This window comes from Thunnus thynnus, chromosome 19 (assembly GCF_963924715.1).
Source record: "Thunnus thynnus chromosome 19, fThuThy2.1, whole genome shotgun sequence".
NCBI classification, from domain to species: domain Eukaryota; kingdom Metazoa; phylum Chordata; class Actinopteri; order Scombriformes; family Scombridae; genus Thunnus; species Thunnus thynnus.
Window position 1 is genome coordinate 692,201 of NC_089535.1, and position 13,527 is coordinate 705,727.

General features: G+C 38.8%; 1 protein-coding gene across 4 annotated transcripts in view; it reads left to right on the forward strand.

Annotated features, from left to right (window-relative positions):
* The first annotated feature begins 1,666 nt into the window (after positions 1-1,666).
* myo5b (myosin VB) overlaps positions 1,667-13,527 on the forward strand; it is a 59,484-nt gene continuing 47,623 nt past the window's right edge. Inside the window, exon 1 of one of the 4 annotated variants that reach the window (XM_067574061.1) lies at positions 1,667-1,806. In XM_067574061.1, coding sequence (XP_067430162.1) covers positions 1,777-1,806 — 30 coding nt within the window. In that variant the 5' untranslated portion in view covers positions 1,667-1,776. Of the gene's footprint in view, positions 1,807-5,494; positions 6,047-8,341; positions 8,598-13,527 lie in introns of those variants that run through there. The other 3 variants (XM_067574062.1, XM_067574060.1, XM_067574063.1) reach the window with 3 other exon arrangements.

The window sequence follows — 13,527 nt, forward strand, 5'->3', positions numbered from 1 at the left end:
TGATGTCAGACGACGTTCATACAGCGTTTATAATAATTCATCATGTTTATTTTATGTTTGTCTTTTCATCGAGCGTCATCATATTATAATAACTTTATGATCAAATTCCAGCCAAACTAATGTCATATTTAGTTTAACAGGAAGAAAACATGATTGGATTTGATAGAAGAACACAAAGAAATTGATATTTTGTTGTTTGTTTTTTTTTTGTCATATATTGTTAAATATATGAGCAGTGATGTGATCTTAAAGGGTTAAAAAGCATTTTAATAAAGCTCAGCTGAACGACTTTATGTTTGTTTGTGTTTGTTTTGTTGCTTTCATGTTTGTGTTTGGTGTGTTTTTTATATTTGTAGATTTGACTTCACATCATCGATCAGTTCATGTGAACCAGTGTCACTAAAAACTCACGTTTATTGTTTCTTGTATAAAACGATGTGCAGACGAGTTATTAACGATCAATAACAAACCGTCACATGTAAACACAGCAGAGTAGGTCAGCTGTTCACGACCTTTGTGACCTTTGACCCTTTAACCCTGAGACGCCTCCTCACATGTTACACGTCTTCAAACGTCTGTTTGACAAAGAAAAGCGATAAATCATCACATCACATATTTTTATTATATTAGTTTTGCTTAAAAAGTGATTAAAATAGTGCTGATTAATTGATTAATAACTAACTGAGGATTTAATTTGTTTTATTTAAATAACATTTAAAGGTTTGAGGAGGAAAAACACAGAAATCCACAATAAAATAAAACAACAATATGAAGAAAGTTTGAAATAACATCACAGTCTTGTTGTCCAATCATCTCACCAGCCCTCTGGTTAATCCAGCGACCCCTTGTGGGGGTCCCAACCCCCAGGTTGGGAACCACTGGAGTAGATGACAACAAGCTTTACAGTAATAATAAATATTTAACACTGAAACTGGCTCAAAACGACATGAATAAAGACTCAGATATGTTGCAGATGAGTTATTGATCATCTTCATCCCGCTGCTGTTTATAGGCGGGACTCTGTTTGGTTATTCTGAGGTGTTCGTGTTATTGTGTCCACCCTGTATCCAGGTGTGATGTCATCATTGAAGCAGATTATTTGCCTCAACACAGTAAATACACACTGATGTAGTTTATTATCTGTTGTTAACGACATGTGATGACACACGGGAACACATTCATTAATGAACTGTTTATATAAATGAACTAATCATTGACAGGAAGCTTTAAAACTATAAAACTGCACATGCTCAGTAGCGTCTGCTCTACACAGAACACATGATGCTGTTATTAGTCTCTGCAGCAGTCTCAGAACTAACTAACATGTTGGTAATTTGATCATAAACTACAGAAACTGTGAGCAGATGACACAGTTATTATTCATCCTGAGGGAAACATGGAGGAGATACTTCAGCGTGAGCTACGCTGCCAGAACAGAAGGAGTTTAAAGTTTCCTTCTATTTAAGAAGCTATTTGTTCTTGTGCCCTTCACGGTTGTGGCAGGATGATAATAGCTGCTGTGGGTGGACTGGCGTCTCGTCACAGTCGTCAGCAGGTAAACAGCTCATACCTGCAGAGGGAGTGGTTTTGGGAGTGGACGCTGATTACCTGATGTAAGAATCAGAGATTTGCTCAGACAGGTCTGAATGATCCTGCTTCCCACAGTCAGTCAGTCAGCTGATCTAACGCTGCACACACACACACACACAATGATCCCGAGCTTCTTCTAACAGGAGAACTACCTGCAGATGAGAATCTATTGATTCACCCGAGAGGATGGCCGGCGATTATCACCCTTATTCCAAGGTAGGAGCTGTTTTTATCACTCTGTAACAGTCATACTGTCTGTTACAGCACATGTATCCTGTCAGAGGCGACAGCAGTCATCTGCAGGTTAATGTTCAAGTACAAGAACATTTCTTTATAACACTATCAGCAAGTTACACAACCGCAGATAAGACTCCTCTCAGAGGACCTTGTTACTCTGAACATGTTTAACACAGACGTGCTGGAAGAAATATTCAAATACTTAAAATATACTTCATTACTTTACTGGAGTATTTCCATGTGATGCTACTTTCTACATGTCAGAGGGAAATATTGTACTTTCTACTCCACTACATTTATTTGACAGCTTTAGTTACTTTTCAGATGAAGATTTGACACAATGGATAATATAACAAGCTTTTAAAATACAACACATTGTTAAAGATGAAACCAGTGGTTTCCAACCTTTTTGTCTTTTGACGTCTTACAAAAAGCAGTGTGTAGTCGGGGTCACATTTCACATGTCTATGAGTTGTTAACAGCTCCACCAAATAGTGATTTTTCCCTCTAAACTTCTCACATGCTTTCATTTCAATAAATGTTCAAATGATCCAATATTTCAGCAAAAATCAAAGATTAGAGAAAAAGTCCAAAAACTGAAAACAGATTTGTGTATCAGAACTTTGTTTTTTCTTCTTTCCTCTCCCATTAATCATCTCACCACCCCTCAGATTTATCTGCTGACCCTTTGGAGGGGCCCGACCCCTAGGTTGGGAACCACTGGACTAAACTAGCTAACTGTATATAAAGTAGTGTAAACTAGCTCCACCTCCAGCAGCTACAACAGTAACATGCTGCTCTAACACTGATGCTTCACTATTAATAATCTAATGATGTCATATATAATAATATATCAGTCAGAGGGACCAAACCACTACTTTTACTGCAATACTTTAACTACATCAAGCTCATAATACTTATGTACTTTTACTGCAATACTTTAACTACATCAAGCTCATAATACTTATGTACTTTTACTGCAATACTTTAACTACATCAAGCTCATAATACTTATGTACTTTTACTGCAATACTTTAACTACATCAAGCTCATAATACTTATGTACTTTTACTGCAATACTTTAACTACATCAAGCTCATAATACTTATGTACTTTTACTGTATTGGTACTTGTAAGTTGCAGCTGGTTGATGTTGAGATCATTTGAACATTTTCATATATTGTTAATTAGTTCATCTATAAATGAATTCCTATAAAAGTTTGTTGTAGATTATAAGAGACTTGAAGACAGTTTCCAGTGTTTCACCACAACGGGCAAAAAATTAATAAATGTCAGAAGAAATAAATAAAGTTTATACAGCCAGTATTAATCAAACTCCAGTGAGTTAGTATCATACTTCCATTAAGTTGAATGACTCACAATAAAATCAGTGCAGCAGGTGGAGACATCCTGACTTTTAGTCCAAAAAAAACACTGGATCCTACATTTCCCATAATGCACCTGCTGGTAAAGCCACGTCTTTGTTTCAAACTCCACACCTGCAGTTTGTAACGCAGCCTGAATGTTAGAGGTTTATTTTCTCAGAACTTTAAACATGGATGACGGGGTGATGACAGGAAACGGAAAAGAAACATAAACATATAAATATAAATAAAAAAAACATGAAAAACATGATGGTAATAAAAGAATTAAGACAATAAAAGAGTCTGATATGTGTGGAGGAACTTTACTTACAGGTGATGTTAGAAAACAATAATAATTTGTCCAAAAATGATTTCATGGTGTTAAACTGTATAAAGACTTTATGTTGTGTAATTTGAACACATTAACAAAATAAAACAAATATAATAAAAACTAATAAAGTAATAAAACTCTCTACAGTCTGCAGTAACTCCACTACATTCATAAAAGAAGTGAAATCATAATTCAGAGAGTTTTTCATATCAATGTGTGGAAACGAGAACATCAGTTGGGTTTATATTGTTTCCCGATGACATCACTATGACATCATCAGCAGCAGACGGAAACTGATATAATAATAAAAAAAATAAAACAACCAACCTCTCAACCTGTAGAGATACGATCAGGGATCTTTGAAACTGGTGTCGTTGGTTGTTTAATCCGGTTTAAACAGTGAGAACATTCGTGTCCGGTGTCATCACGTCGTACGCTCCTGTCACAAGTTGATGATGTCATCAGCTACGTGCGGCGTGAGAGGGCGCCTTGTGTAGTTCACATAACTTCTGGAGTAATAAGAAACATTTTGTTCATGTTTCTACATTCAGAATCGTTTTGTTTATTTTAGTAAAATTTGAAACGTCTGATTTTTGCATTTTTTTTTAAAATTTAAGACACAATTTCAACCCTTTTGTCATCATGATGGTTTATTGGCTTAAACAACCTTTTAGATGAGGTTGTACAGATTTAAGGGATATGAAGCATTTAAAGATACAACAGGAAATGACATCACAATAAACATAAATACCAGTATAGCACTGGTGGAGCTTTTCTCTCAGCGCTTCATCAGGTTCATGACAACATGCAAACACAGTTAATGTAGTAATGAGTGATGGCGTACAGGTGTGTAAAAATAGGCTCGATCACCCGAGACAATCAATGTCTCGATCAATCAACGTACATAAATATCACAGAGAAACACACGCTGGAAATAATTAGACTGCTCCACCCATAAACCAGCGTTTCTGGTTCTTCTGGACGATGATGTTCTTCCTCTTCTACTTCTTCTTCTTCTTCTTCTTCTTCTTCTTCTCGGTGCTGAGTTTGTTTTCAAAGCGTCTCTGAGTTCACCTTAAATCTCAGGTTAACCTGTGACATCACAACTAGTTTGGAGCCAATCGTGTTCCAGTATTCAACCGACAGGAGCGTGATGTGGAGACTCGAAGCCTCCAGAGAACAAACACTGAGACGTCACAGTGAGGGAGGAAACGTACGGGTGAACTTTTGTTGTGGAAAAATCAGATTATTTATATGTTTGGAAGAAGATCTTCAGTAATCAGTGTGCAGAACACGTGCACATCTGTCATGTCCAGGACAGTTACAGGCTCCACACTCCGAACCAGCTGGGGGCAGCGTTACACCAGACAGTTGAGGTGTCCATTAAGCTACGCTACGCTAATCAATAACGCATCATCAGTGCTCTGTTAGCTAGCAAACTAGGTAACGAGGGCTGAGTATGATATCAACATCAACTCAGTGCTAACGAGACGGAGCATTTAAGAGTCACATTAGTTAGTGATGTATTGTCTTCTGTTAGAGAGCATCTGCAGACGTTTGCTGGAATAAATCAAAGAATAATAAATAAAGAGATGCAAACCAGCCGATATCTCTGCAACACAAAACACACACGTCTTTGAAATAAACTCAAAACTGTTATTTCTTCACATTCTGTTGATCATTTCAGTTCATTTTTTAATATTTTAAACTGAAATTCATACATAATTCTTGCATATTGCACCTTTAAGGAAAATTTGAGAAAAAATGACGGAAAATAAAATTGACAATATTAAAAAAAATTAAAGAAAATTTAAAAAAGAAAGATCAAAAGCAATTAATATCTTAAATATGTGAATAAAGTAATAATAATAATAAAGTAAAATTAAAAAAAAATAATAAAATAGGCTAAATACAAAAAATAAAAATAGACAATATAGAAAATATAATAATAATAATAATAATAATAATAATAATAATATCCTCCGACCCCTCAGACTTATGTTGAGACCCTTTGTGGGCCCCGAGCCTCATGCTGGGAACCAGTGATGTGTGTGTGTGTGTGTGTGTGTGTGCGTGTGTGTGTGTGTGTGTGTGTGTGTACAGTAGAAACCTGGCTGTCCTCCAGGAAGCAGACCGGGCTGTGTGAGAGTAACTCCCCGCCGTCAGGAAGTACACGGACGGCCGCCGTGTTATCGAACCGCTGCTGGTTTCTGACGTTATTCGTGGTCGTTTCACGTGTTTATTCACGGTTTCCTCGCGTGTCTTCGAGCGCGTGTAAACTACAGAAACACCGCGGACTGGATTATCGGAGGGAACACCGGAGATACACCGGAGAAACTGACCGAAACTCCTGCGGGACACCTGCCGCTCCAGCGGGGGACATGCGCACCAGGAGCTGCGAGGTGTTTCACCTGCTTTAGAGGAAGAAACTCGGACCTGAACAGGATTATTATGGACTCTTAACCTCCGCAGTAGTTTGGGGGAAACGAGCAGGACGATGTCTGTGAACGAGTTGTACACAAAGGTGAGTTCACCTGTGAAACAAACGCTACAAACATGATTAAAACAGAGAAGTGGAAGCTACCTGCAGACACTTTAACTCCATTAACAAACTCTGTTCAGCGTATTTTGAACCGAACAGGCCTGAATTCACTCCCGAGTTCATCCGACATCAACCAAACTTCATGTTATTTCAGTCAAACTTACAGTCGTGAGTCACCTGTTCACTGCACAACCAGGTAGCGTCTGCAGGCAGCGCGGCGGCTGCATTTACAGCCGACAAAAGGAGAAATATGATCAACATTACAGCTGTATAGTGGGTTATATATAAGCCGAATGCAGCAGCAGACCGGAAGGAGGTCCTGTGTTGAGTTATTTAATGAGACGATGTGCTGATTTGTTATTAGCGACGCTTTAATCTTAATTTATAGTTTTTTGAACGGAGTTCTGCTGATGACTGGGCGGCAGGTGCAGCAGCCACCTGCAGGCGACAAACTTTACATATTTACAAAATGTGAAAGAAAACTGAGTTTGCTAAACTATAATTGATTTGCATTTATAAATCATACAGGACAGAGTCAGTACTGTAGTCTGATGGACTATTAATCAACTAATTTGGGATTAAAAGCCGCTGATCAGGAATTAGTCAAACTGTAGTACATTGATGTAAAATAAATCCCCAAAGAGTCTTTTCTGACTTGTTGAATCAATGTTTGTTTTTAGTTTGAGGCTTTGTATTTGTATTATAGTCCAGTATTTCCTGCCTGGAAATCACTCACTGTCAGTATCAGCTGCAAAATACTTGTTATTGAACTGATGCCTTAAAGGGCCACTCCGCTGATTTCACCTTCATGTTGGTTTAACTCACCACACAGCAGGAACTTTATACAACTAACAGTTTCTCAATATGACTCATTTTAAAGCTGCGTTAATATATTTTCTGATGTCAGACAGTCGTCTTCGTTCACATCACAGGCTGAAAATCTCAAAGTGACTCAGATCTGAATTTCCAGATGTAAACAAACCAAATCAGATATTGATGTGTTTGCAGATGTGATTCAGACGCTCTGATCGGACTTCATGTGGGTTTTTTTAACGTCTCATTTCTCGCCTGTCGTCATCGTTCGGCGTCGGCGCCTCACAGCTCGCTGACAACAAACATGAAGGAGAACGACAGCAGTGACATCATCCTCATCATCTGTTGTGTCTGCCGACTCCTCGGCAGATAAATCCTGCGCGTCTGCCGGCGGCTGGCGGCCATGTTTCTGATGGGACTGTCGCTCACATCACGTTATTGTTGTGTACGTGTGCAGCTGGACGATATCGTCAAAAACAGTTACAACATTTAATACCATCAAAAGTTCCCTTTATGTTTGAGCTGAAATGTTTGAGTTGGATTTGAAGTTTAGTATGAATCATAAACACATTTATCTACAAACTAAAAGCATCGCTGGCATCAATTCTAACTGGCGTCATGATTTACTAGTAAAATATGAGCCTTCTTCTCATCAGTTATTATCATACAGAGCAGCGACAGAATCAAATATCATGATATGAATAAGATATCAACGTTGTGACAGTAACGCAGGGATGAGTGAAAGGAAGGATGTGTGATGATGTATCGTTCAAAGGAAGAGCTGGCGAAGTTCTTATTTTGAAGACGTTTATTAGACGATGGCCGTCGGGTCCATTCCATGTACAAAGATGGTCTGGGTAACGTACCACTGTCGGTGCACAACTTAGGGTTACCATAGGTTCTCCATGGGCACTAATTCAGTTGGGGCCATCCATCAAGTGATTGACAGCTACCTCACAACATATTATGTGTCACAACAGACCACATCTGGAACAGTTTTAATCTTGACCATGGACCCATTATTTGTATTTAAAAGGTCCCCCCCAGAAGGGCTATACCATATTACCTAAAATGACATGCAGATTATGGAATGTTTATGTCACATGTCCAACACCCAAAATCAGTAAAATTCATATGGTCAGATAAAAGTCATACTAACAATGAGTACTGGTGCTTTCACAAAATATAATGAATAATATACTATAATATACAAAATAATCATCATAATGAGGATATAATTAGTGCTGTAGTCTGCTGGTCGATTAGTTGGTCGATATGTTCTCGTCCAACTAAATTCTCATTGGTCGAATAATCTCCGTGTTATTTTCATAAGGAGCAAAGTGCTACATCAACAGCTTTCCAGGATTAATCCATTATTTCCTGCGGCGGGGGGGACAGACTAACAAATTACCTGTGAAAACAACGGGGGTGTATTCAAAACACCCCCGTTGTTTTCACAACTTTGAACTCGTCCAACCTGATGGAGCCTGCTGGGTCTAACTGGACTCAACGTTTACTGAATAAGCGTTTTTCCTGTAGTATTATCAACGAACCCCCGCCAGGCCAAAACATATTTTTTAATGCCAAATATAACGCTAAATATCGGTAGCGTAACTGTGTTGAGGAATAGGGCAGCGCTTAGTATGTTTGTGTAGCGAGCGGGGAAAGAGCGGCGGGAAAGTGACGGTGGATGCGAGCGGAGCAGAGGAAAAGGTTAACGGTAAGTCTTCAGTCTGGCAGTAAATGTACAGAACAGACTACAGTTTAACAGTTAATAAATGCTAAAAAGTCACGTCTGCTGTTTCCCCAAATGCTGCAAAAGTGAAGCAGGTTAGCTCCAAAGTTAGCAACAATAGGTTAGCATAACCGGAAAGCGGAGAAATGTGAGTTCACTGTGTACTCTGTCCCGTTACCCCCCCCCCCCCCCCCCCGCGACTAATCCATTAGTTTAAGATTATGTACGATTTCAGTCGACTAAGATTTTCTTTGGTTGACTACAGCCGTAGATATAATGAAGTAGATAAAACAGATACTAGAACATCTGGAACAGTCTCACTTTACTGTAACGCAGCTTTAAAACCAGGAAAACACGATATATACATATACATCTACATCAATATACATCTAACTAGCTAATGCTACTGCTAGCAGTTAGCCACCGCAGGTTTTGTCTTTCAGTATATTTGGCGGGATGATAACCGTGGTAACTGGTGGTAACTGGTGTAATGGTTATAACGGGTGTAACGGTGGTAACTGGTGGTAACTGGTGTAATGGTAATAACTGGTGTAACGGTGGTAACTGGTGGTAACTGGTGTAATGGTTATAACGGGTGTAACGGTGGTAACTGGTGGTAACTGGTGGTAACTGGTGTAATGGTAATAACTGGTGTAACGGTGGTAACTGGTGTAATGGTTATAACGGTGGAAACGGTTGTAACTGGTGTAATGGTGGTAACTGGTGGTAATGGATGTAATGGTTATAACTGGTGTAACGGTGGTAACTGGTGGTAATGGGTGTAATGGTTATAACGGTGGGTGATGTCGGTGTGTTTGCATGTATTTATCACGGTTATCATCCAGCTTTATAAATCTGAACTGCCTCCAAATCACTGATGTCATGTGACCTCATCTGGTGCAGATGTTTGAATCTCCTCTTCCCTTGTTTTGGCCCCACGTGTGTCAGTTACGTCACTCCGTTGCTGAAGTCTGAGTGATTGATCTGCAACTAACGATTATTTTCATTATCAGTTAATCTGTCAATTATTTTCTCGATTAATCGATTAGTTGTTTGGTCCATAAAACGTGGATCAGTGTTTCCAGAGTCCAAAATGACGTCATCAGAGACTAAAGAAACAGAAAATATTCACATTTAAGAAGCTTCAAAAATGACTGAAACTAAACTCGATCGACTATTGATCCAGTCAGACATCTCTCTATAAATATTCTACATGATAGTAACAGACGTTACTGAAACTTGTCACAGCTGCAGGAGCCTCCACTGAACAACACTGAATAGTTGCTGATTCATTCTGTTAATTGATGAAGTGATTAATTGTTTTTGAACTGTTGGTTGAACAAAACAAGACACATGAACACCTGATGGACATTAATCAATACCTTTTGCAGCCCATCATTAATCCATTAATCAAGAAAATAATCACCACATGAACCGATAATAACAGTAATAATTATTTATTGATACACTGCTGATCAAGTCAAGTCATCTGTCAAATCTTTACAGTTATGAATATTATTATTAATCTAATAGGAACGTTTCATGGATCAGTTAAAACATCAAAGTTGGCAGCGTGATAAAGCACCTTTTATAATAGTGAGGTGTGTTTATCTGAGCTGTTTGTTTGTGAGTGTTTGTGGTCACACTGATGACGTTCAGACACACCTCCGTCTTTAAATAGCTGCTCAGACGAGTCACATGACCTCAGCGATTAAACCGCATCTTCATGTTTGTAGTTTCATTACATCTCGTGTTGAAACGTCGTCGTGTCTCCTGCGGATGAAGATCTACAGTATATTTAATAAATACAGTTAAAGGTTTTAAACTTCTGCAGATATTCAACATGTTTTCTCTTTTCTGTTTGAAGAATCTTCCATGTGATTAAAACTGGAGACTCTGTTTGACAGATTTATTTGATAAACGATTAATTAAAGTTGTGCAACGATCAGCCGATCAACAGAAATATTAATTAACTATTTTGATAATCGATTAATCGTTCTGAGTCAGATTCTCTGTTTCCAGCTGGTTAAATGTGAATATTTTCTGGTTTCTTTGGTCTCTCTGACATGTGAGGATCCACCAGAACACTGATCAATCAATCAGGATGGTAATGATCAGATTGCAGATCTGGACCGTAAACGTCCTGATGGTTTCCGATGGAGATGAAGCGTCTGAGCGTTTATCTGGAGGCAGAGCTTTGATTGAGACAGCGGCTGTGTAATCCTCCTGCTGGACTCTGTAGTCCGCATCATTAAGTAGGGCCACTTAAATCCTCTTCACCCCCGGTGAGACTGAATAATCCAGAGCTGCAGGCGGCAGCTTCAATCCCGCCGCTCCATCTGTTTCCTGCCGCCAGTCTGCTGAGTCATGGATTCATCTGAGCTGCTTTCCTGTATGAATGATCAGACCGGATCCAGGATCCAGGATCCAGTGACTCTGATAAACCTGCAGATATCACTCGTTTATTGATTAGTGGTGAAGATCTGCACTTTATCTTTGTCTGAACTGAATATCTGGAGGTTTTCAGGCTGAATGAATCAATAATGAAAATAACGATTAGCAGTGAGGCTAAAGTTAACCTGCAGAGTGTGAGTGTGCATGAGTGTGTGAGTGTGTGTGTGTGTGTGTGTGCGTGTGTGTCCGTGTGTGTGTGTCCCTGTGTGTGTGTGTGTGTGTGTGTGTGAGTGTGAGTGTGAGTGTGAGTGTGTGTGTGTGTGTGAGTGTGAGTGTGTGCGTGTGAGAGTGTGTGTGTGAGTGTGCGCGCGTGAGTGTGTGTGTGTGTGCATGAGTGTGTGCATGAGTGTGTGTGTGTGTGTGTGCATGAGTGAGTGTGTGTGTGCGTGAGAGTGTGTGTGTGTCCGTGTGTGTGCGTGTGAGAGTGTGTGTGTGTGTGTGTGCATGAGTGTGTGTGTGTGTGTGTGTGTGTGTGTGTGTGTGCGCGCTGCAGCAGGAATGTTTGAATCAGAGTCAGGTTTTGGTTCTTGCAGAGCTGGATTATCCTGAAACACCAGAGAGCCCCTCTGTGGGGGGGGGGGGGGGGGGGGGGGTCATTCAGTTTATTCTCATAGAAAAACTTCATATTACAGTGAACTGAATGTTTCTTACGTCTCTCACTACTGTACATAATACAGAAGACATGTTATACAGACTGTCAGCTGATCCAGTTAAATGTTTCCATACTGGTCGCAGCTGTAAGTCCAGATGTTTCCTTCTTCACTGTGAACTTCATCTCCATCACACTGTGTACGTCGAATATTGGACCACGATTGGCTCAGAACTAGTTGTGATGTCATAAACCTGCAGTTTGAGTCGAGAACAAACAAACTGCACAGAGAAGAATAATAAAAACACTTGTTTATTATTATTATTATTATTATTAGTGGAGGAGAAACAACTAATCAGTTCTCTAAATAGTTGATGATGTGTTGATTGATTAATGGATCAATACTTTAGGAGGTCGGGGTGGTGGATGATCAGCAGGGAAATAATCAGCAACTAATCTGATAATTGATTCATCAAACAAAACATCAAATTATTGTTTCAGTTTCAGCTTCTTCTGCTTCATCTTTGAGTTTCTGAAACATTTAACATATAATATTTTATAATATTATAATATTTTATAATATTATAATATTTTATAATATTATAATATTTTATAATATAATATTTTATAATATTTTTGATCCTGTTTGGATCTTCGTTGGTCAGACTGTTGACAAACTAACAAACACTGATATTGATACACCTGAAACACCCGAGACATGAAATCATAAAAGCTCCGTATGAATAAAACGTTTTATTATTATTATTATTATTATTATTATTATTATTTCCTCTGGTTGTACACGTGACAGCAGATGATGTAGAAAAAGAATCAAAGTTGTTACAAAATCTCACGTCTGAGAATCTGAAACCATCAAATGTTTGACGTAAAAATGACACAATAGATCGATTAGTAAAATATTAACCCGTTAATTGTCTTACAATCCACTAATCAATAAATCAGTTCATTGTACAGAAAATATCATCTGATAGAAATTGAGATTATGAAGATGATGATGATGAAGCTGGTATTAAATATTATTCTAAAAGGTCTTAAAGTCTCAGTAACTCTGAATCAATCAATTAAATGAAGGCAACTAATGATCAATATCTTTGATCAGTTAAACTTTGAATGTGAAGAAGTTCAGTTTTATCATCATGTGAGACAAAGAGAAGCAGTGAATCCTCAGTAATGACTGAAGCGGTTAATCAATAATCAATAATAGCTGTTGAGGCCGGAGGTGTGTATCTGGTTTCCTGCTGCTGTCACTTTCAGGTCAAAGTTCCTCGACAGGCGGCGTCCCGACTTCCTGTCGGACACACCCAGCCTTCGCCTGGAGGCCGATGATGTCATCGTGCTGACACATGGCTGGGCGGAGCCTCAGCAGCGCCTCACCTGTCCAGAGTGACTAGAGAGAGAGAGAGAGGGAGAGAGAGAGAGAGAGAGAGGGAGGGAGAGAGACAGAGAGAGAGAGTCACAGCAGCCGTCAGGACCTAATCAATCAGCTGATTGACAGAAAATTAATCTGCAACTAATCTGATCATCAGATAAACACTTTCACTCATTTTTAAAGTGAAAATATTTTCTGGTTTCAGCGTCTCCAATGAGAGTTTGATGTTTGTCTTTGTGGTACATGAGAGCACAGCTGCAACTATTGATCATTTATCAATTAATCAACTCCTCACAACTGAAAGATCTTTTATTACATGTACATGTAATAAAAACAGAATGAATCCCAAATCATAACAGCAATACTTCCTCCTTTTTACAAATTAAACATTCCTATACGGCTGTAACTTATGATTATGTTTCATTATCAATACATCTGATGGTTATTTTCAGTAATTCATTGATTGATCAGCGGATCCATTA